A 24,666-nucleotide genomic window follows, 5' to 3' on the forward strand; every position below is an offset into this window, starting at 1 on the left:
AACACAGGGCCACCTGCCCAGGGGTGGCACCACCCACAGTGGGCTGGGTCCTCCCACATCACACATCAAGAAGATGCCCCTCAGACATGGCCACAGGCCAGTCCAATAGAGGCAATTCCCCGACTGAGGCTCCCTCAACCCAGGTGTGTCAAGTTGACACTAAAGCTATCCAGCACAAGTGCTTAAAAGCACTGGCTGCTCTTGCAGAGGACCCAGGTTCTAACAACCATCTGTAAAACCGGTTCCAGCAGATCTGATGCCTTCTTTTGGCCTTCTCAGACACTGCATGCATGTTGCACACTTACATACATGCAAGCAAAATACTCATATACATGAAAATTTTAAAATAAAAAAAACTTTGCATACTTTTACTCTCCTCCTTTAATTACCCATGATATTGTTTTAGTGAGTTCCTCGTAGAAAAAGTCATGTTTTTAATCCACTCTGCCAATTTGCCTTTTAGATATTTGAATTTAATTATTGATGTTGGAGCTACAGTCAGATGTTTTGTGTTCTGCTTTTTGTGTTTCTTATTGTTGCTTCTTTTCTTACATTCTTTATTTGACCATCTAAAGATTCTACTTGATATGCTTTGTTCTTTTTAGTATATTATTTTAATACATTTTTCCTAGTGATTGCTCTAGATCTTACTAGGTTTAAATTAGCACAATCTATTGGTATTGTTTTATCACTTTGAATGAAATGGAAAACCTTGCTTCCAGTGTCCCCAAGCCTTCTCTAGTTCCTGAATATAATGGATTTAGGTATTCATCTATATACAATCAAACCACATCAGATAGTGTTATAATTTTTACTTTAACCATAGATATGACTTATTGTACTCATTATGAGAACAGTCCATTATATTTACTCATCCCAATATTCTTATTTACTTTCTGAAGTTCCAAGAGAATTCCCTTTAGTCATTTTTTCATCAGGCAATCCGTTTATAGGCATTTATCCTCACAAAACACAAAACACTGAATTCAGTAGCATTTTTAAAGGATTATACACCATGACAAAATGGAATTTATACCAAAAGTGCAAGGATGGTTTAACACACAAAAGACAACTGCCTCGAAGGGCAAAACTGCACAGCATTTCAATTGATGCAGAAAAAGCGTCTGATAAAATTCAATACCCTTGGGTATTCCTCCCTTGGAGCCCCTCCCATTCTCAAGAGCTTTTTTCTCATTTAAAAAAATATTTTATTATTTTTATGTGTATGAGTGTATTGCCTGCACATATTTAAATATACCTGTATCGTGAAACGCCTGTGGAGGTCAGAAAAGGATGTGCGAATCCCCTGGAATTGGGTTACAGATGGCTGTTAGCCACCCTGCAGGTGCTGGGGCTCAAACCCGGGTCCTCTGTAAGGACAGTCAGTGCTCTTAACCACTGAGCAATCTTTCCAACTTTTTTTTCATTTTTCCTTAATTAATCTATGTTCAACCTGCTTTAAAAAACCTTTTAATCATAAGTCAAAAAACTAGGTATATAAGGAAATAACCTCAACAAAATAAAAACTTCACAGGAAGCATTGTAGTCAATGGTGAACTATTAAAGGTTTTCCATTTAAAATTAGAAACAGTTTGAAACAGTTCAAAAGCTCAAGATCAAGGTGCTGGGACCTGGTGAAGGGTTGTTCTCTGCTCCTAAGACAGTGCCTTCACTATTACAACCTTTACATGGAGAAAATCTGTGTCCTCACATGGCAGAGGGGAAAGAGAAGCAGGCTCCTTTTAGGCTGAGTGGTGACAACACAGATCTGCTCAGGAGAACGGGGCTTCATGACCCAATTCCTTCCCCAGAGGCTCTGCCCCCACCATTGTGGAGGGGGGATTCAGTTGCCAACACATGAATTTGGAGCATGTTTGGATCACAGCACCTTGGCTCCTGGACAAAGGGAGAATAATGGGTCATCTTATCAAAATGCAGGGAATGTCACCTACCAGTTGCAGAAACATTTACTATTACATTGAAACATAGCAAGAGACTAATGATTTGATCATTTCTTTGCTACACAAATGGTCCCTCCACATGGATCAACCTAAATCAGAAGCCTGGATTTATTGTTTTGTTTTGTGTGTGTGCCCGGGGTTGACACTGGGAGTCTTCCTTGATAGCTCTTCATCTTATTCATTGAGGAACGGTCTCTTCATTGAACCTAGAGCTAGGAAATATGGCTAGGTTGGCTAGCCAGTTTGCTTGGGGGGGGGGGGTCCCTGTCTCTACTAGGTGGGCACTGGGAATATAGATGGGTCTGCATGCCTGCCTGTTCACCCTGCATTTATATGGGTTCTGGGCATCTGAACCCTGCTCCTCATGCTTGTGTGGCAAACACTTTAATCACTGAACCATCTCCCCAGTCTCTAATTTTTTTAAAGAAGAAAATGATAAATTCAACAAATTTAAACCCAAGGTTAGGAGGGTGGAGAGATGACTCAGTGGTTAAGAACTTGTATTGCTCTTGCAGAGGCTTGAAACCCTCTTCTGGCCTCCATAGGCACTATATTCACGTGCAAACACAGAGACATGTGAACACACACACACACACACACACACATTTAAAATTGGAGGCTAGTGAGATGGCTCAGTGGTTAACAGCATTTCCTGATCTTTTTTTTTAAATATTTTATTTGTTATTTTTATTTTATGTGTATGAGTGTATTGCCTGCATGTATGTGAGTGCACCCGTGTCGTGGAATGCCGCGAAGGTCAGAAGAGAACTTCGGATTCCCCTAGAACTGGAGTTAGGGACGGTTAGTAGCTGCTATATGGGTGCTGGGAATCGAATCTGGGTCCTCTTCAAGAGCAGTCAGTGCTCTTAACTGCTGAGTCGTCTCTCCAGCCCCGCATTTGCTGATCTAGCAGAGGACCTGGGATTGGCTCCAAACACCCACATGGCAGCTTGCAACCATCTGTAACTCCAGTTCCAGGGGATCTGACACCCTCTTCTAGCCTCTGTGGACAAAAGATACCAAGGGTAGTGGCTAAGGGTGTATCTAAGTTGATAGAATGTTTGCTTAGTATGTACACAGGCCTGGGTTTGATCCCCAGCACTGCATAAACTAGGGGTGGTAGCACATGCTTGTAATCTCAGTACTTGGGAGGTGAAGACAGGAGTATCAGAAGTTTAAGGTCATCCTCACCAATACAGGGAGTTCAAGGCCACCCTGGAATACTTGAGACTCACTCTCTCAATATTTTATTATTTTTAATGTGTGAGTGTATTGCCTACATGTATGTAAGTGCACCCATGTCATGCAATGCCCCCCAGAGGTCAGAAGTAGGCGTTGGAGTCCCTGGAACTGAAGATACGGACAGTTGTTAGCGACCATGTGGGTGCTGGGACTTGAACCCAGATCCTCTGCAAAAGCAACCAGTGCTCTTAGCCGCTGAGCCATTTCTCCAGCCCCTTTCTCTTTAAAAAAAAAAAAAAAAAATTATTCTTTAATTTTATGTGTATGAGTGTATTGCCTGCTGTCTCCCTATTGGCTAGTTCCTCCAATGGGCGGGGCCTGATGTGGAGCGTGGACTACGAAGGGGCTGCCGGGAGCCATCTTGGGACAGAAGCCGTGATACAAGAGAGATCACCCTACATCTGTCACCTCCTCCAAGGCTCAGGGACTTTAGCTGAAGATGGATGGGAAGATTGTAAGAGAGGAGAGGGGTGAAGTGTCTCCCTATCAGCTAGTTCCTCCAATGGGCGGGGGCCTGACATGCAGCTTGGACTAGGAAGGGGCTTCTGGGAGCCATCTTGGGACAGAAGCCACCAGCCGGGTAGCGTTCGTGGTGTGGGGGACGCACAGCCAGCCGCTCAGCAGCTGAGGGACAGAATGGACTGGCTCTTGTGAACTAGGGCAATTGATCGCTCACCCTGGAGACGTGAGCGAATGCTAGTGGTGATTACGGGTGTAGCACAGTCTGATAAGGCGAGCTCTGAGTCGTGGCACGGGGCTAGGCAGTGGGTACTCATTCCTTTGTAGGTTAATAAACTCACATAAAGTATATAGTTTGTCTGTGCAGGAGACCCAGAGGGAATTCGGGCCACACCTGCATATATGTAAGCATACCCATGTTGTGCAATGCCTGTGGAGGTCAAAAGGGGGTGCTAGATCCCTTGGAACTGAAGTTACAGTTGTTAGTTGCCATGTGGGTGCTGGGAACCAAAGCCAGGTATTCTGCAAAAGCAGTCAGTGCTCTTAACTGCTGAGCTATCTGTCCAGTCCCATCCTTCTCTCAATCAATCAAACACTCAGGATACTGAGACTAACTGCAAGCTAATGGTCAGGTAAGTAAGAACTGGTCCTAAAAATGTAACATCTTCCCAAACAGGTAAGCTTAAGGGTAAAATAAAATGTCTTTCCATTTTAATCAAGAAAGCTAGGAGGTCATGGCTTAACACTCTTATCTCACTGTATGAGTTACAGTGGATACATAAAACTATCAGAAGAGGTTTTAGGATATTTGGATCTTATTAGGTCACTAGCGACTGGATGACTCAGAACAAAGGCTAATCAAACTCAGCTGAATAGATCCACTGATAGTTTTATCAACACTGGGCTAATAAAAGGTCATCTGATACCTAAAAGGACAACTACAAAAAAATGCACCATTGAGAAACAGGGTTTTGTGGCATTTTTCTACTACCACTTTACCTGTGAACAATTTCCAACATAGCACAAGAATGGCTTCCTTAGATAATATGCTTATTTTGAGATGCATTCATAAAAAGCACAAAATGAAATGCTCTTGATTTACCTGTGCTGAAAATACATTAATTTGGAACAACAATAATGGTCCTTTGAGGAAAATCTTTATATTGCTTTTAGCAAACTCCCTAAATTATTGGGGGAAGGACTTAAGGTTCAAGATATTTGGGGCATGAACTGTCTATAGCACACTGCTTGTCTGCTTTTTAGGCATCTAGACAGTAGAGTGGAATAGTAGCCAGTCTTCTCAGCAGCATTTGCCACTTGGGAGTTAATAGAGAGACTTTACCAAATTATGACACAAGGTTTTCATGAATCCAGAGTGACACAGCATACATTCTCGTGTAAAACTGGGAAGCTAGCTGAAGATATGACTAAGTAAACCAGCATGAAATTTGAGTTTTCAAATAAAAGAAACAAACTCTGTAGCAGAGGCAGCAACTCTTCCCAGAGGGCAGTTAGAAAGCAAGGAAAACCCACAGTAGCAAGAAATCATGTACTTCCTGAGTGTGGTATCCTGGAGACCATCACATGATAGAGCCAGCTCAGCCTTCTCTAGATGTATGCTACTTCCATAGTTATGGAAAACAGGTGGCATGCTCTAATGCCATCATGGAATCTAGTGCTCAGGGGGGTTCTGATGTCACTGCAAGTGCTCTATGCTGGGAAGGTCTACACCTGGTTGAGAGCCTGTAGGAAGGTAGTGAGGGCAGAGAGAGCACAGTGGGAATTCTGTCTTATGTCATCTTTTCATCATATGAATATGAACACTATGTTTTTTTTGTGGTGCCAAGAGGATTAAAGTAGTGCCCATCCGTGGTAATATGTTCTAGATATGTGTATGTGTTTTCAATCTCTTTTTCTTAAGCAGAATTTTGCAACTTTAAAACTTCTACAGTATGTGAGATTTTCATTATTTGGGCTACAAAGAACTCATTCATTTAGATATAGGAAGGTAAGACTCTCAATCCCTTCAAAATACATATATAGTCTTCTCTTAGAAACCACTCTCCATCCTTGGTCATTCCAACTGAAGGTGAGTGTAGCTAGCTCAGTCTGCCCATTAAATGATCTAAGAGCAAGCCCTTATCAATATTGTTTGGGTATGCACAATGCCCAGGAATATTAAAGTTAAGAAATACAAGACTGGGTCACTGGTTGTTCTTTTTCTTTTTATTCGAATAAATACAATACCTTTACAGAGCCTGATCATATCTTCTCAGGCTGGCGTTTTTGGATTTTTAGCCATGCACTGGCGTGATCACATGACTGTTCTATAACTTGAAACAGACGTTCCAAATGCACAAGCAAGGAGCTGGCTTTTTGGTCAGGGGAGAGGGAGGGTATGTGAAAGTCCATGCTATCAGCTGCCCACTTGAGAGGTGAAGACAAACATTCTTTTTGAAATCTTGTTTTTATAATGTACCTCAGGAGCTAGAGTGCAATTATTTCCTTCTTTCAAGTTAAGCACTTTGAAAAAGAGAGTTCAATACTGGGCAAGTCAGTTCACTAAGAACTATTGTATTTGATTTCTCAAAAAAAAAAATGGTGGAAGAAAACTGCATTTAGCCTTTGTCATTAGAGCTGCAGAGACTAACAATGATTTTGAAAATTTTGTTGTTTGAGACAGGGTTTCCCTGTAGCCCGGCTTGCCTGGAACTCAACATATAGAGTAGGCTGGCTTCAGTTTCAGAGGTGCACCTGCCTCTGCCTCCCAAGTGCTGGGATTAAAGGCGTGCACCACCATGACCAGCTAAAATATTTTTGAAATGCTAGAGTGCAATTTAGAAATTCAGACATTAGAGAAATTTAATTTGCTCCAAATCACTCTTGCTTCTCTCCTAAAATTCTGTTTTGGAAATCAGTCACTTCTTTGTTTGAATTGGTCCGATTATCACCTTTATCAAGAAAGCTGCCTACTGTTCTCTCTATGGTGTGGCTTCTGCTACTCTCCTGTATTAATTTCATTTAAATAAAAGTTATGGCTTCAATTATTGATTAATAGTTTGACCTAAAAAGAACAAGATTGAGCAGTCATTTGTTCTTATTTGAAGTCAGTTAGGGTGAATGCATCCTGGGATCAAATTCAATTTAAAAATTATAATCATAACACAAAAGCAGCTAGTTATCAGAGACCTGAAGCAAGTGGGCTTGTGAAAGGGCAGCTTTGGGAGTGTGGGCTTAGGCCAGGCAGCAATGTTAATACCCCTCAGAACAGACAGTGACTTGCTCCAGTGTTGAGCTGCCTCTGCAGAGTGTCCATCGTGCCCAAGAAAGTAGGGCTGGTGTAGAGCACTTCCCCAGCATCGCTGTCCTTTCTTGGAGTCACTGGGAGAACAAAGGCAAGTCCTGCTTCTTAGCAACTTCCCACGCTGCTTGCTTCTGATCCCACTTCTCTGTAAAGAGGTGATTTGGCTCGGCAGCAACTTGGGGGGTAAATAAGGCTTTTTGTTGAGATCTGCTCGTACCTCCTGTGACAGCCAAGTCAGAGATGTCTGGAAGCCTGACAAACAGCAAGTCTACTTTCTACAAGTACGAAATCCCAACCACTCCATAGTCATTTCATTAAAGTGAAACTAAATCACTTTGAAACCCTTGTCACATCTATAAAAAGAAAAAAAAACTTCAAAGTTTTTAAAAGTCCTCTAAAAATGTATTAATAGCCTTCTTAGTAACAAATACAAAACAGTTTAAGACACTTGGTGACTTTCTTAGGTCTTATGTACAGGAGGATGTATACACAGTGAAATTCTATTACTAAAATGACCTATTTGGTAAAAATGCCACAAAGAGTTCTGTCAAGAAAATAACTCTTTTGGAAAAAAGAGTTACTGTTTTTCCCCCAAATAGCGAAGAGAATAAAGACACAAACATCACATACTTAAAATGTTAACACAACACTATTAATTCAGTAAATAAAATGGCACCAAATTTATGGCAATTTTTTAAGACACAGCTCAAAGATATTTTATAATAACTGCTCCAAAAAGGAATGGACATTCTTAGCACAAGCCAAACAGCATTCAAAATAAAGTGCTATGAAAAAAAAAATAGCTCCACGAACTTTAGATATTCCCATATAAACAGAAATGTCATCTGGACTTCTAGGTCGGCAATGCTCATCTAGAAAAGCAAGCCTTATGAGAGGCCAGCCGTAGGCCTCTCTTTTGCCATTTTTCTTTTTTCTTCCAAAGTGTGCTTAAATATTTTCTTCAGGGTGTTGTAGACTATTGGTCCATTTTCAGAATCAAAATTAACCTGGTGGCAAAGAAAATTTCTATTTAAGACACTGCAGTAAAATTCTTAGCCAGTTTCTGATAGAGAAAATTTGGGGAAAATCCTAAAGATCTCTATAAAATATATAATTAAAAAGACATGATATATTTCACATATTTCAACTGAAAGGCTATACTAGAACTGTCAAATGTCAATATCAAACTTTAGAGAGAAAACTGAAAAGTTCAATCTGTGCTGGGATATTTAATATAGTCACACACAGGTAGCAGGAAGAAAGTCAGTAGTGAGTGCCAAGTATATTTTTAGTTCAGAGATTAATCACTGGTTGATGCTGAATGGGAAGTCTCTATTTAACAGAGCATACCACCTGTAACTATGGTGCTCAGAAGGCCTAAGGCCACTCTGGGGCCAAAGTCTGAAGATCTAAACAGATTTTGGCTTTTGACCTGCCCACTGTGTAACCCCATCTTATATTTCATCTCCATGGACTTCAATTTCTCACGTGAAAATATAAAGCCACTGTTTAGGAGTTCTGTGACTTTAAATGAATTTGGCACCTATTAACACTTTGTACATATAAAAACCTCGTGAGAGTAGTTTTTCTCTCCTTGTTGGGAAGGCACTGTGTATGCTCACCTGGGTTCTTTGTCCATGTCTGTCATACTCTGGTGAGGAGTGATGACAGGACAGAGAACCAGAGCAAGTCCCCATACCTCATTCCCAGAGTAATATATTTCACTGAGAACCAGGATCTTGGGTCCAGCTTCTCTCCTTGAATTGCTCTGTTAGACAAATTCTGACAAGGTCAAGGTTGCTCCCTTCAGCAGCAATGCAACAGACCTGACATGCTACCCTACTTGTTTGCCAATGTTATGGATTCGGGTAGACTAGAGGCTCCCAGGTCAGACACAATTTTATTTCTCCCAGCTGCAGCTTCATATTCTTGCGGGCTACTATGGTCCCCCCAAATTTCAAGGGGGTGACTCAAGGGCCCATGGCCCAGATAGAGCTAAACAAAAGGAGGTTTGTATCATCACTCAGGAATCCCTGAATTTAGAAGTTCTCACAATTTCTTGCCATGTTGCAGATGGAATCCAGAGCCTCACAAATGGTAGGCAAGTGCTCTACTACTGAACTACACTCCCAAACCTAAAATCCCAATGTCGTCTTATTAAGGGAGCTGCAAGTTAGCCTGCCAACCTTTACCTATTGTCTGTCACATTGGGAAGGTAATAAAAGTGTGTTTGTGCCTTACAGACAGAGATGTTCCTGCTTTGATTATCAGACTGCACAAACAGGAGACCCATGGACAGTTGTCCTCAACAACTGACAAATCTAACTTTTTACTGGCATCTCCAATTAAAAGGCCAAAAGATACTGTAAAAATTCTGTTTTTCAGGGGCTGGAGGAATGGCTCAATGGTTAAGAGCACTGGCTGCTCTTGCAGAGGACCTGGGTTCAATTCGAAGCACCCACATGGTGCTAACAACTGTCCTTAATTCCAATTCCCAGGGATCTGATGCCCTCTTCTGCCTCTGTGGGCACTGCATGCATGTGGTGCACCCAGGTGATGCATCCACATACATGCAGGCAAAATACTCATACACATAAAATAAAAATAAAATTTTAAAAAATCTGTTTTTCAAGAGACCAATATTGACATCTTTTCCAAACTCATTAATTTTTTAAAATTTTTTAAAATTTTAAAATTTGTAATTTTATGTGTATGTGTGTATTGCCTGCATGTAGATAAGTGCACCCATGTCATGCAATGCCTGCAGAGGACAGAAGAGGCTGTAAGATCCCCTGGAACTGGAGTTACAGTTGTTAGCTGCCATGTGGGTGCTGGGAGGATCTTCTGCAAGAATAGCTAGTGTTCTTAACTGCTGAGCCATCTCTCCAGCCCCCCCAAATTCATTAATTTTTAATAATTACTATAGCATCTATCTTACTTGTAAAAAATCCATCTCAGGGCCAGGCGTGGTGGCACACGCCTTTAATCCCAGCACTTGGGAGGCAGAGGCAGGCGGGTCTCTGTGAGTTCAAGGCCAGCCTAGTCTACATAGTGAGTTCCAGTACAGCTGGGGCTACAGGGAGACCCTGTCTCAAAAAGACCAAAAAAAAAAAAAAAAAAAAATTCCACCTTAGCATTAATTGAAATTTTAAAAAAGTTATTTTGAGATAAGGTCTCCCTTAGTCTAGGAAAATAATAAAAGGCCCATGTGGTTGGGATCTAACACATGGACTCTCGAAACTAGAGAAAACAGACTGAAAGGAGGCTGAGTTCTGTGTGCCTGTCAACCTTGGGCAATAAAACGGGCCTGGGGAGAAGTATTTTGCAAATAGTGGAAGGGAAGAGAGAAGGAGCCTGGATGAGTACTGAAAAAGAAAGTGTTGGGGCTACAGAGATGACTCAGTAGGTAAGAGCATGCATTGCTCTTACAAAGGACCTGGGTTTAGTTCTTGGTCAGGCTCCAGGGTGGTCTATGGACTCTGTGGGCATCTACACTTGCACACACACACACACACACACACACACACACACACACACACACACATTAAAATAAATCTTAAAAAACATCATTGTAATATATGAATGAGTACAAATAGTACCTGTGGGTATTATCAATGTTTACCACAGACATCATTCACAAGTTGGGTCCTTTGCTTAATGACATTTTCATATCATATGTGACAGATAAACAAATCAGGTAAAGGGTGAGGGGAACCTTCTCTGGTGGCAAGAACCTAGCTTCCTCAGTCAGGAAAAACTGCCAGAAGATGTGTATAGAAAGGAGATGACTTTTTAAAAAAATTCTTTGCTTAAGATTTGTCAACTAGGATACAGTATCAACCTGGCAATGTTAGATGTTTAACTCTGCATAGATGGCTTCTAGTTTAAACCCAAGGTAGAACTGCTGGACAAGAAAATACTCCTGACTCCTACGAGGCACATGATTTAAAAATACTTGCTCAACACCTAGCTGTTTGCGTACATAAAAGCTCTTTGTTCCCATGCTGTCCTTCAAAAACAGTCACAATTCAGCTTTTCCTGATATCACTGTTAAGAAACTCTGCAGCTACTTATATGAAATGCTAAATATGTCTGCATTAAGAGGAAACAGGAGTTCCACTTCAGAAGGAAAGGTGACCTCTGGATTCTGAGTTACAAAGATGGGGTGATTGGTGCAGAAGGAGGGAAAAGCAGGACTCACCTTAGTGAAAGCTTTAATGGCATGGGCAAGGCAAGCTTCTTCCACCTCCATGGGTAGCGTCTGCAGGTTCACTATGCAGTGCAACACGCAAAGGATGGTCTGGTGCTGTCCCTGTTTTTTTCGGAAATCAAAATTATTTAAAAATTTGAAAAATTTCTCAAGAAATCGATATAAATAACTGGAATGAGCAACTGGTTCTGACCTAGTATTCAATCTCAAAAGTTAAAATAATTATCAAGCACTGTGTCAAGTGTTTACTGTTATGTTATAATATGAAAACTGTTCAGGGGACAGTGTCAGGGTTATTTGGTTAATCACACAAAATTTGAGTCAGTTGACTCAAGCTTGGTGCAGTTTTAAGCCATACGTTTCTCCTGCAGGGCACTGAATGGACCTTTCCTTCCTGTTGCTTCTGGATGTAATGATTTCAGCTTGCTCAGTAGATGCCATCAGTCATGGTAATCACTTGGGCACCAAATGGTCAGTACATGAAGCTCCCCAATAGCAACAAAGACTTAAGAGAGGCAGCCCCAGACCTGAGGTGATAGACTTTATAAGAGTGTTCACTGACTTGCATGCTTGGGACTGTTTACTTCAGCAAAGGAGAAACTCCATCACCATGAGCAAAACATATCCAAGACATAACTCATTGAGACCCACCACTAACTTCACTTCTAGAAATCTACTCTAAGAATAACTTGAAATACAGAATAGTCTGTAAACAAAGATTATTATTATAATGATGTCTATATATATTAAAAAAACTTTTGGAAAGATTGTAAGAGCCAGGGGTGTAGGATAACCACAAGAAAACAGTTTTTCAGGCTTCTGGGAACTTTCTCTATGAACTTACAGTGGTGGTGACAGCACACATAACACCCATACAAACTCAGGCCAAAGATCCAGCATAGAAATGGGGAAATTGGCAAGAAGCCCCTAGCTGAGGAACTACTGGCAGCTGTTCACTGCTGGGTGACGGAGAGTGGCTTTCCTTAAGGGAGTGATGCTAGATCAGGCTCCAGTGGATGAGCTCACACAAAGGGACATCTGGGAACACAAACCTGACTCAATAGGCCTTAACATATATGACAGGATGCATGAAATCCTATGAGGATGCTTGGGGGGAGAGGGGATGTAGGTTGAGGAGGGGTTCTAAATATCATTAAGATAGATGAAATGCACAAAAATTCAACAAAAATATGTTGAAAAAAGTCTTGATACAACAGAAATAACCTACACATGGGGGTTGGGGCAAGTTGTAATAAAACTGACAACTTGATGCAATAGAGAAGGCATGAGCTTCACCACCTAAATATGAGTTCGAATTAGCTTACAGACCCACTGTAAACCTTGAGCAAGTGGTCCACCTTGCCATTGTCTACAAAAGGGTCCTTTCTCTCCACACTCTATAAGATGACAAAGGTGAAAGTAGAAATTACTTCTTGATGGTTAATCTCCTGCCTTATCATCGCCAGTTTTATCTCTAAAATTTAACTGCTGAGAAAACAGCCTAAGAAAAAGGTTCGAGATACTGGGAAAAAAATCTTACCTTAAAGGGTATGCACAGCTCAATTGATAAAGAGCTTGTTGTGCAAATCTGGGGTCCAGAGTTTAGATTCCCAGAACCCTTGTAAAAAGCCTGGTGAATATGGTAGATAATACCAGCTGGCAGAAGGTAGAGACAGGAATCATTGGAACTGGCTAGCCAGCCTAGCCAACATGGCAAGCTCTAGGTTCAGTGGGAGACCCTGCCTCAAAATATATAAGGTGGAAAGAGATTGGGGAAGACATCTGACATCAATCTCAGGCCTCCCCATTCATGCACAAACACATATGCCCACACACGTGAACATACAAACACACACCAAATATACATACATACACACAAAAATGGTATGCATTGCACGATTGTGTATGTATTTCTATGTGTGTATGCTTCTGTGTGTGTGTTATGTCTTAATATACACATGTGTGAAGGGATATGCCTGCATGTGTGTGTGTGACATAGTGTGAAAGTAGTTTGTGGGAAGTGAACAAAGCCACAGTTTTCAGTGAAGAATTCACATGGTAGGTAACTCAAGCATGACAGATAACTGAAAAATTATTTTCATGTGGTTAAAAATATTAAGTTGTGCTAGATGTGGTGGCACATGCCTTTAATCCAGGTTCTTGGAAGACAGAGGCAGGTGGATCTCTGAGACTGAGGCCAAATTGTTCTATATAGCAAGTTCCAGGGCAGCTGGGGCTACAGGGAGACCCTGTCTCAAAAAGACCAATCAAACAACAACAACCAAATGCTAAGTTGTATGAAAGGAGCGACAATGAAAAGTAAATTTCCCTCTCTTCCTACATCCATTGTTTTACAGTATTATTCTCTGATGGCAAACACTAGAACCAGTTTATTATTCTTCCTCAGTCTTCTCTATTTTATACATACATAAGCTATATAGATGTGTCTATGTGTGTGAGTGATATAATCCTCTTTAAAAATACGAAGGAATTTATATTCCAACCTGCTTTGTAGTTTTTAGAGGTACATGGTCATAGTAAGTAGAAACAAATACCTCACAGTGAAAGAGAGTGGTTAATTATGGCATAACTTCATGTAAGAGCCACTCAAACCCACCACAGTCACTATTTGATATGCTCATCTATTTATGAAAAATAATCATTTTTGGTTTGTCTGTTTTTTGAGACAGGGTATCACTATGAAGCTCTGGCTAGCCTAGAACTTGCTATGTAGTTCAGACTGTAATATCTGTAATATCACAGAGATCTGACTGCCTCTGCCTCCCAAGTGCTGGGATTAAAGATGTATACTGCCATACATAGCAAAGTAAAAATGAAATATAAAATTGTATGTAGAAGACATTTACTATGTTAAAATGTGTATTGAAAATAGTAAAAAGGAAAGATTGAAAACATTCATTGTAATTCTCCTAGAATTATTCACATTATAGAAATGATCCCTAAAAGTGTAGCCATCTCAGTCTCCCAGTATTATGGACATCTTCACTTTTGGGGTGCAATGTTTGGGATCAAACCTGGGGTCTTCTACATACACTAGGCAAATGCTCCAACACTGAGATACATCCCCAGCCCTTGGCTTTTTGAAGAGTCTTGTAACATACCTCATTAACCCTGAATTCAGTATGCAGACTGGTCATGAACTTATGATCCTGCCTCTACCTCCTGAGTGCTGGGATTATAGCATGCACCTCCAATTCTGTATGTTCTAAATGCTTATGTATCAATTTCTCTGTCTCTATAGTGTTAGAGATCAAATCCAGGGCCTTGCATATATTAGGCAAGTGCTATACCACCGTGTTACCTCCCAGTCCCCCCCCAATTTATTTTTTATTTTACAAAATCTATTAAATTAGACCTAAATGAAAGAGTCTAGATGAACTCTTTTAGCAATAATTTTTTTTGTACATGTGAAACTTATATTGAGGGCCTTAGTTCAATTCATTAGCTGGTCCAATAGCTATATTACCTTTTCCAATAAGAACAAGGCTTCAGCAGCATCAGCCTGTCTGTCAACCAGCATGTCCACATCCTCTTTGGTGATCACAGGCTCTTTCAGTTGGTCCACCCAAGACCACATCAAACTGGACAAGATGAAAGGGTCTCTCTCACCACATATTCTTTCCCAGGCTCCCTCTCTGGAATTTAGTTCTTTCTAAAATGGAAGAGAAAGACAAACAGAGTGGACCTTTCCTAGTTTCTATGCCTCTAGGTAGGTATACATGTTAACACAAGAACTTGTCTAAACCTAGCCTCCCTTTGGGAGGTACATACCTGCCACATATGATACTGGCTAACTACTGAGAGAAGGGCCACTGAAGTATGCAGCCCCTGTCCCCAACTCAGAGACCACAGAAGAAGATCAAAAAGAGGGAGCTTTCCTTCTCAGGTTTCTGGGAACAAAACAGAAATACTGACTGCAAATGAGGTAGAATGGTAGATAAAAAAAAAACTAAAAATATGGGGCTGGAGAGATGGCTTAGCAGTTAAGAGTACTGACTGCTCTTGTAAAGGACTCAGTTCCGATTCCCAGCACCCATATGGTAGCTAACATCCATCCATAACTCCAGTTACAGGGGAATTCGATGTTCTCTTCTGACCTCTGTGGGCATTGCATGGCATGAGTGCACTTATATGCATGCAGGCAATACAATACACTCATACACATAAAATTAAAAAAAGAAAAAAAACAACCTAAAAACAGGAGAACATTTATAAATTAACCTGGAGGCTCAGATAAACCTTTTGATTGAAACTTCAAAGTACATTCAAAAATAAAAAAATGCTTGATATGGTGCATATATATGTATTTACTATATATATATATATAATGTTTTTTTTTAACAAATGCCTTTTAGAATCCTATAGAGAATTTACCAAGTAACAAGCAAGACCTGCATCCTGGAATTTGCTAGGGTGAAAATAACTGGGAAGCCTTGCTAATGTCCCCAAATAGCTGGAATAATTCAAACATAAGATTTTATTACATATATTGAAATTGTATGTATGCATTCATATGTCACAGTGTGCGTGTGTGTGTGTGTGTAGATCAGAGGACACCTTGTAGGAGTCAGTTCTCTCCTTCCACTATGTGGATTCTGGGGATAGAACTCAGCCTTGGCAGAAGCATTTTCCCCCCTGCTGAGCCATCTCACTGACCCCATATGGACGGTTTTGTAATTTTACTTTAAAATATACAGGAGAGGGGTTGGGGATTTAGCTCAGTAGAGCGCTTGCCTAGCAAACACAATGCCCTGGGTTTGGTCCTCAGCTCCGGGGAAAAAAGAATGCAGGAGATAAAGTGAGATAAAATTCTGACAGGGATCAGATCAATGCTTATAATTTTACAATAGTAGAAGTTCAGTAATTGCTACCATTCAGTCACCCAGTAAACACTTGTGGCCTACCACCACAGCATAACAGAAACTATAACACATGACTTATCTCTAACTTTCTCAGCAAACCTACAGGGAGGCTTCTCACAGATAAATGTTAAGATAGATACAAAATTTGTCAAGAGCTCAAAGGTACAAAATGGTAAGGAGGTTTTACAGTTTGCTTTACTCTAGCTGCACAGGCCATAGCACAAGAACCCTCCTGTGCTGAGTTTCCTTTTATCTTATAAATAAGCCAATACTTTTGAGTTGTCTATATTTCTGCTCATCCCACAAATTACATACAAAAAAGATTTAAATTTTTATTTAATTTTATGGCTATAATGAGCTAAGTTAGGCAGAACAAAACCCCTCTTAGTGAAATGAGTATTGCATCATGCTTTCTGGAGCTTTCTAGTGAGGTAAAGAAGAGGTAAGGGGCTAATGGAAAGTAGTGAACTCATAAACTGTACTCTAGCTCTGCTGAATGAATCACATGCCTCAAACAAGCCACTTAATTTCTGGAGCCCTTGGGTTCCTCATCTGTAATACTAAATTCATAGATAACAAGGAATTTATAAATAGTATCATCTGCCTCATGGGACTACTTTGAAAATAAAATTAAATATTCATGAACGGGCCTAGCATAGGCAACACTATACTATTTAAATGTTTCTTTTACTTTTTTCCCCCCCGGAACCAAACCTACACCTTATCAGCTCTTGTGGGTACTTGGCTGATGGATATGCAAGGACTGACCCAAGAGTTGGGGTGTGACATTCTTAAAGATCCTCTTACCACCTCTCAAATATACAGTAATGTATGGGAAATATTTGCAGACTGGACAGGAGTTTTTTTCAATTTGGAGTAGGAAATAAAACAATTCATTTTTAAAAAACTAATTTTTCATTAGGCACGTATTTTAATACAGATGAGCTTTTTTAAAAAAGAAGATTTAGGGCTAGAGAGATGGATCAGTGTTTAAAAGCATTGGCTGCTCTTGCAGAGGACCTGGGTTCAATTCCCAGCACCTACATTGTGGCTAACAAACGTCTGTAACTCTAGTTACAGGGGCTCTGACACCCTCTTCTGACCTCTGTGAGCACTGCATGACACAGGTGCAATGCAGGCAATACACGCATACACATAAAATAAAAATAAATAAAATATTTAAAGGAAGATTTAATTATGTAGATATATATGTGTTTGTGTAAGCTTCTGTGTATCATGTGCATGCAGGTATCCACAGAGGCCAGAGGGCATCAGATCCTCTGGAACTGGAGTTAAAGACAGTTGTAAGCCACCTGACATGGGTGCTGAGAACTGAACCTGAGTCCTCTGCAAGAGTAGTAAGCACTTTTAACTGCTGAGTCATCTCTCCAGCCCCTCAGATTTGATCCAAAGTTCTCTCCCACCACACAGCTTTAAGTTAGTATGAAGCATCAAGCTTAGTTTTCAGCCTCTATAGAGAACTAACATTTCTAGGAATTCTAGGCTTGCTTTAATAAATGGTGGAATAAAGAAGAGTCACTATTAAGGTAGGCCATAGCATAGGCTGGACAGATGACCTAGTGGTTAAAAGTATTTTCTGCTCTTGCAGAGGACCTGAGTTTGGTTTCGCATACATCAGGTGGCTCATAACTGCCTAACTCCAGCTCCAGAGGAATCCAACACCCTCTGGTCTCTACAGGTACCCACATGCACATGTACATACACACACATACATGTACACACACATATACACATAATTAAAAATAAAAAAAATCTTTAATCCATAGCAGAGTATGCCTGTCAACTCAGGATTTCTCTGAACCAGGATGCCTCAGTTAGCCCATGCAGGGGCAGGTCCCCCCTTCTGCTAATGGGTTTTCTAGGACCCATCATTTCTGTAGATGTGGTGCTCATAGTGGTTAAGGATAGCACAGCTGGATTAAGACTGTCTTCCTAGTGAAAATACAACACACAAAAAGTTAAATTTTAAAATTTCACATTCTAAATAAAAGCCAAGCAATGGGCCTCAAAGACTTCCTCTCTGATATAACTGATACATCATGATAGCATAAGGGACATTCCTATTTACTGTCTCAAATCCTGAGGAGACCCCATTGGAGTAAGGCCAACAAAACTGTGAAAGAGTCTGAGACGACAGATCTCACTCTGTACTTGTGCAAATAAGTTTTGAGATGTAATTTTGTTTTATTTGTATCTCTAGACCAGTGGTTCCCAACTGTGATTCTCCGTGCTAGGCCTTCAGTTAGAAAAACACTATAGGCCATTCCCCAACATCTGCTGTGAGCTGGCTGCAATGTATGGAGTAAACATTGTGCTAAGTGTTTTCTTATACACAATGAAACTACACAGACACCATGAGTCATTTCTACATCAAGTTCACATTGTCATAGCTGAGAAACCACAAGTTCATATCTTCACAATTCTGTAATAAATAAGCTTGGAAAATGTGCTATATTTTTGTTCTGACATAACTATTTTCATATAGACGTATATAGATATACAACTAAATGAAATGCAAATACCTGCCACATTTCCACTTTCCTTTTCACTTCTTCTTTTTCTACAAACTCATTTAGATTTGCCAGGGCTTTTGCTGCCAGTATTCTCCTTGCTTCAGCACTCAATTCAGACTGCAAACCACCATGTGGCATTGCTTCAAACAGGTTTGTGCTGTCTTGGGTTTCCTGTCCACGTGGTATTTGTGCCTTGGGATTGGAGCCACAGCTAGGAGGGCTGCAGGGAGTATTACCCTCCTCTTGTACAGAGCCTGGCACCCAACAACCCAGAGCTTCATGCTGACAGTGGGTGACTTGCTGCTGGGAAGACTCTGGATCTTTATGGGTACTTGCAAAGTTGGGTGTCACTGGTTCCTCAAGATTATGTGAACATGATACACCCACAGAGAAAGTTCTGCTCCGTTGCACTTCCTTTGGAATGTCCCTCCTACAGAGAAGTGGTGATCCATTATTCTTGAGTCCTTCCAAGCCTCCACACTTAGACTGGGTCCAAAAGGAAAATGTACTATGAACCAATGCTTCCTTATTTAAACCTACCTCTGGAGTTGGTGAGATGTAACAGTGGCTGATGGGATTCTGCTGCTGGAGGTTGTAGCCCAGCAAGTCCTGGGCAGGCACTGTCCAAGGGGTCTCCCCTTGCTCCAGGAGAGTCTCAGCCCTCTTTAAATCTGAGTCACTGTAGCTAAACTGCCTTTTCAGACGTGTCAGGGGCCGAAGGCACTCAACATTCCGCCTCTTCCAGAGAGGACCAAATTCTTGGTCATTAGAAAGAATTACATCCTGATTCTCAAACTCTGCTGCCGCTGCAGCAGAGTTAAACGGGTCAGGCGCATCACTGCTTTGCCTCAGTAACTCTTTATCTAGTTGCATTGTGACCATCTCAGACACAGTCTTTTCTATTTCGGCAGAGAGACCAGGTCCTTCCATGTTCTTCATCACCACTGGCCTATTCTCAGCCAAATCAAGCAGTAACTTGCAAACTAGGTGGATGATCTTTGGCACGTGTTTCAGAAGTCTTGCCTCATAACCATGAAGCAGATGACGCTGGCGAATCAAGTACTGGGCTAAGGTGACAGCATGTGCTTTGGGATCACAGCAAGAGAAGATATTACGGAGAGGGGCCAAAAACTGAGTAAATTCATGCACACAGAGCAGCTGCCCTCTGGTTTGTATGGAATTAGGTCGTTTTGCCCGCACAAATATAATTGCTTGGTCAGCAGTCATTCTTGTGGCAAAAACTAAATAACATGCTATCAAAACACCTAAACAGTAAAGAAGACAAGACTGATATGAGAAAAGGCTCATTTAAAATTGATATGTGTTAAGAAACAATGAACACAGTACACGTGAAGGACAGTAATAATGATACCTCTAAGTTTTTTGTTGCTGTTTTTTACAGAGAGGGTCTCAGGTAGCCGAGGTTGGCCTCAAACTCTGTATATAGGCAAGAATGACCTTCATCTCTTGATTTTCCTGCCTCTACCTCCTGAATGCTAGGCTCACTGGTATGGGGTAACATATTAGCTTTGTGTCGTACTGGGGATCAAATCCAGGGTTTTCATGCATTCTAGGTAAGCATTCTACCATCCGAGCTAAATCCCCAGCCCCTCAGGCATTTATTGCTCTCCCCTTACTGCACAAACTTTTACATGTCTGTGTGGCAGTTCCTTCCTATGACTGAGTCACTGATGCACTGCAAAGATGGGTTAGCACAGTGCTGGTAGGTGAAGTAATGGGAGGCTTGACTGAATGAGCTGAGGATCTTCCTGCCCAACTCTGACATGGAAGGAAGTCAAGTCATGCTTCTGTACTCCATTGTGAACAGTTCTTGAAATCTTTCATCCAATTCACTTACCTGCTGTGTGCCAGGAACTTCCTACCTTTGCCACCAACTGCTAGAACATTCTTGCGGGGCCTTCTCCCAACTTGGGAAGTTTTTTCTTTCAGGGGATTATCTATATTCATAGCCTACTACTCTGCCTGAAAATTCTTCCACACTACATTTACACTAATCTTTGTTTTTCTACAGACCATGATGTAACTATGTTAGGGATGCCAGCTGCTATAGTATAGTAACTATGAATTTTTACCAATGAGTAATGAAAAGATAACAATTCAAATACAATAGCCAACTATTAATATATGGTTATTATAACTGCAGGTTTAAGATATTTCAAGTATCTTTTGTGTCTTCAATTTGACTCCAAAATTTTATGATTCTAAAAATATTTATCTTTAGAATTAGGAAATCTTACTTCACACATATTGAATTATGCCTACAAGACAATAAAATGACTTCCTAGAATTCACCTGTTCGTCCAAGCCCCGCATGACAATGGATGGCCACTTTTCCTTCCTGTAAGGCAAATGTCATCACCTTTACCATGTCTAAAATGGCAGTGAGAGAAGCTACACCATAATCCTTCCATCCGAAATTGTAAAAATAAACTAGGAAATGAAAGAAGGAAAGGAAAACCAAAATTAATATATAGAAAAAATACTTGCAAAGACATTAGAAGAAAATGAGTGAATTCATGAAAAACACAAGACTCATAGACTTCCTTGAGTACAAGCTTACAATAAGACTTTATATTCCGATAGAAGTCTAACTGCCAATATTTCTTACAAAGTACATTCTGTATCACTTAACACATTTCCTGCTGAAACTAAGCTAGAAAGAATTATGACAGAGTAGAATTAAAACTAATATGGGGGTAAACAATATATTCTTGTTTAAGCATAGAAATTGTCTAAATAACCAATACATGGTGATATATAGTACAAACACTTTTTTTCTACTTGGGGTGAAGAGCAAAAGCTATATGCATCTTAAGAACAAGTTCCCAGACTACATGCTCATCCTGTTTGGTCTGGTTTGAATAACCTGTGCTGAGCAGACTCTACTCCAAAGCTCCTTGACAGCTCTGCTCTGGGATGGCCAGTAGGACACATTCTTGTAGGAGCAGAGCTTGTTCAGCTTCCAGTCCTTGTGGTTTCTAAGCTGTGTGATGTCAAGAAAGTTTGTAACTCCCTAAGCCTTGGTGGCCGCATGTATAAAACAAAAGTAACAACTGTTATCATGTAAACTGCTATAAGGATAAAATGAGATCACTGTGTCTGGAGCAGTGTAGGCATTAACTTAATGAGTGTCTTTTTACTGTAAGGTCTCCTACCAACATCCCTCTTAGAGGAAAAAAAGAAACATTGTAGTCACAACAGCAACATAAAAGAATGTAGACTCATTTCAGGTCAAATTATCTCACCTTCATTTTCTAGATGCCCTGCTACTGTGCAGGCTCTGTTAATCACCTTAATTTAAAAAAAAAATTTATGTGTGTGAGTGTTTTGCCTGCATGTATTTAAGTGCACTATATGCATGCAATGCCTGTGGAGGCCAGAAGAGGGCATAGGATCACCTGGAACTGGAGTTACAGCCGGTTCCTTGCCACCATGTGGATGCTGGGAACTGAACATGGGTCCTCTGCAAGAGCAGCCAGTGCTCTTAACTGTTGAATCATCTCTCCAGCCCCTCCACCACCTTTTAACCTGCGAGCCTAAAGACACAAAGTCTCTTAACTGCTGTCCTTGATACTTCAGAGTGGGAAGGAACTTACTGCCAGCTTCCATGAATGCTTCAGGAAGGTATGTGAAGCCACTTTCTTGTTCCAGAGAGTTCCCACAACTGGCATGCTCACCAGGGCGCTGCAGGTTGATTATTGTTTTTATGCCATGACTTAAAGGAAAAAGAGCAATCAGTTATAAGGAGCTGGAGTCATAAAGAGCTAGGTTTTAGCATTAATATATATTATTAATTGCCTTCGAACTTTTATTTGAAATAAACTTTTTCTTCACTATCCATTTTTAAAATGAAGGCCCCTTTTCACTTGATGGCATAATCAATGAAAAAAACTCACACTGAACTTGCTCACTTCAGCTATAAGTGATGCAGCATTTACCTGAGGAACTGCTCAATGATGTGATACTTCTCAAGGAGCTCAGAGGATGGGCGAGCCATGGCCAGGATGCTGTCAGTGACCCTGAAGATGGGCAATGAACTGGTGAGATGCACAGAACTCAGCATGGTCTGTCTTCAAGGATTAGTATTTTTTTTTCCTATGATTCTAACAGCTTCACTATTGTTTTTTATTTAAAAACATTTTATTAATTATTTTTATGCGTATGAGTATATTGCCTGAATGTATGTAAGTTCACTCATGTTGTGCAATGCCCATGAAGATCAGAAGAGGGTGTTGGATCCCCTGGAGCTGGAGTTACAGATGGTTGTTAGCCACTATGTGGGTGCTGGGAACCGAACCTGGGTCCTCACAAGAGTAGCTGCTGCTTTTAACTGCTGAGCCATCTCTCTAGCCTCATCTTCGAGATTCTAAAATGTTTTATTATTTTTATTTTATTTTATGTGTATGAATGTATTGCCTGCATGCAAGTGCACCCATGTCATGCATTGCCCTCGAAGGTCAGAGAGGGCACTGGATTCCTTGAAACTGGAGTTCAGATGATTGTTCGCCACCACAAGAGAGCTAGTAATCAAACCTGGGTCCTCTGTAAGAGCATCCAGCACTCTTAACTGCTGAGCTATCTCTCCAGCCCTCATCTTCAATATTTTTATGTGGCTTCAATTCTGTATTACAATTAGAACTCTGAGAAACCTTATAGTTTCTTAAATCCTTGGAAAAAATTCCAGGACATAAATTTATGGACTTGGACAAAGTCTCCAAGGACTGAAGGGATTCTAGTGGATATAATGGAGACTGTCAGCTGGTGCTAAGTGGTAAGTCAAGTAAATAGAGAGCAACTGGGAGATAGGCACTTCTGATTACTCAACTGCTGACATCAGTTACCTGAGGTGTGAAATGGGGTAATATGCTGGACTTACGGGGTTGGGTAAGAATTCAATATGATGTGGATAGAGTCTTTAGCACAAATCCTGGCCCGTGGTTATAAATAAATACTGTGCTGCTGTAATTTAGCAAAGAAAAACAAAATGGGTGGGGGCGCACTGGAGTCAGGTCTGACTTCAAATACCATTATTTTGTTTGTTTCCTGCAAATTAATAATCTCTCTGGAATATCAATAAAATGGCATATGTTTTTATGAAAATGAGTGATATTTGAAAATATCTAGTAGTAAAGTGCCTTTTCCTACAATCAAATGAGCATTTATGAATGAATCAATGAACAGAGCAGAATGAGTCGATGAGTAGATTGGCCATAAAAAGCTTGTTACTCTTGTGAGACCACTGGCTTTGTTTAATTCAAATTTGTCATCAGGAACCTGGTAAAAGATATTTAAGGCAGTCTATTGCAAGTTGTGAGTCATATGAATCTCAAAGGAGTAACAAAGACATTAGATTGGCAGGGCAAGATCCAAAAGACACATCTCTCAGAAGCAATGTGTAACATTTCACATGGACGCCCAAAGATCTGAAATCACCAAAACTTATCCTAGTAGTATAAGATGAAGACGGAGTGTGAGAGCAAAGGCTCTCATGGGGTAGTTAACAATTAAAGTAGTAATGTGAGCTTATATTACACTCTTAGAAACTGACTTGTTTGACTGTGCTTCAGGAATGTTTGTTTCCTCATACCTTAGCATGACAGTGATAGATCTGAATATGATCAAGAAAGAACGATGACAGTGGGTCTCAGGCTGTGTCACTACAGATGTACCAAGATATCCAGCACAAAAATGCAGAGACTGCACATCAAATAATGTGGTCAACAAACACTGATATAAAAATGGATTCTTGCTATATAAAATAATTCACAAGTAGAATTCTTTAAACAGTGAATCCCTATAAGTGTTTTTCAAATATAATTTGATCTCATTATCAGTATTTTCCAGGTCACAAATACATACTTGACTAGCTTACTGCTACAAATAATAAGAGGCAGTATGACTTAAGAATGGAATTAATTGCACTTACACACCAGAAACAATACAAGCATCTTGTAGGTTGTCTGCTGAACTGATAAGTGTATGCCACTTCAATCAAGGCAGACTCAAGTGCATTTCATAGTAACATAAAAATGATCTGAAGCTTACCTGTATG

The 24,666-nt window shown here is 40.5% G+C and overlaps 1 protein-coding gene and 1 long non-coding RNA gene across 8 annotated transcripts in view; one reads left to right on the plus strand and one right to left on the minus strand.

Annotated features, from left to right (window-relative positions):
- LOC115067635 overlaps positions 1-19,538 on the plus strand; it is a 46,123-nt gene extending 26,585 nt beyond the window's left edge. Inside the window, exon 3 of the long non-coding RNA XR_003847017.1 lies at positions 19,505-19,538. This is a non-coding gene — a long non-coding RNA (uncharacterized LOC115067635). The remainder of the gene's footprint in view (positions 1-19,504) is intronic.
- Ptpdc1 (protein tyrosine phosphatase domain containing 1) overlaps positions 5,875-24,666 on the minus strand; it is an 83,696-nt gene continuing 64,904 nt past the window's right edge. For all 7 annotated transcript variants that reach the window (XM_029555923.1, XM_029555947.1, XM_008852647.3 and 4 more), the window contains 7 exons: positions 22,553-22,633; positions 22,211-22,329; positions 20,907-21,044; positions 18,603-19,858; positions 14,664-14,849; positions 11,168-11,278; positions 5,875-7,973 (listed from right to left, as the gene is read on the minus strand). In XM_029555923.1, the coding sequence (XP_029411783.1) occupies positions 7,854-7,973; positions 11,168-11,278; positions 14,664-14,849; positions 18,603-19,858; positions 20,907-21,044; positions 22,211-22,329; positions 22,553-22,633 (2,011 nt within the window). In that variant the 3' untranslated portion in view covers positions 5,875-7,853. The remainder of the gene's footprint in view (positions 7,974-11,167; positions 11,279-14,663; positions 14,850-18,602; positions 19,859-20,906; positions 21,045-22,210; positions 22,330-22,552; positions 22,634-24,666) is intronic.

Source organism: Nannospalax galili, unplaced genomic scaffold (genome assembly GCF_000622305.1).
Source record: "Nannospalax galili isolate Female #2095 unplaced genomic scaffold, S.galili_v1.0 scaffold1532, whole genome shotgun sequence".
NCBI lineage: Eukaryota > Metazoa > Chordata > Mammalia > Rodentia > Spalacidae > Nannospalax > Nannospalax galili.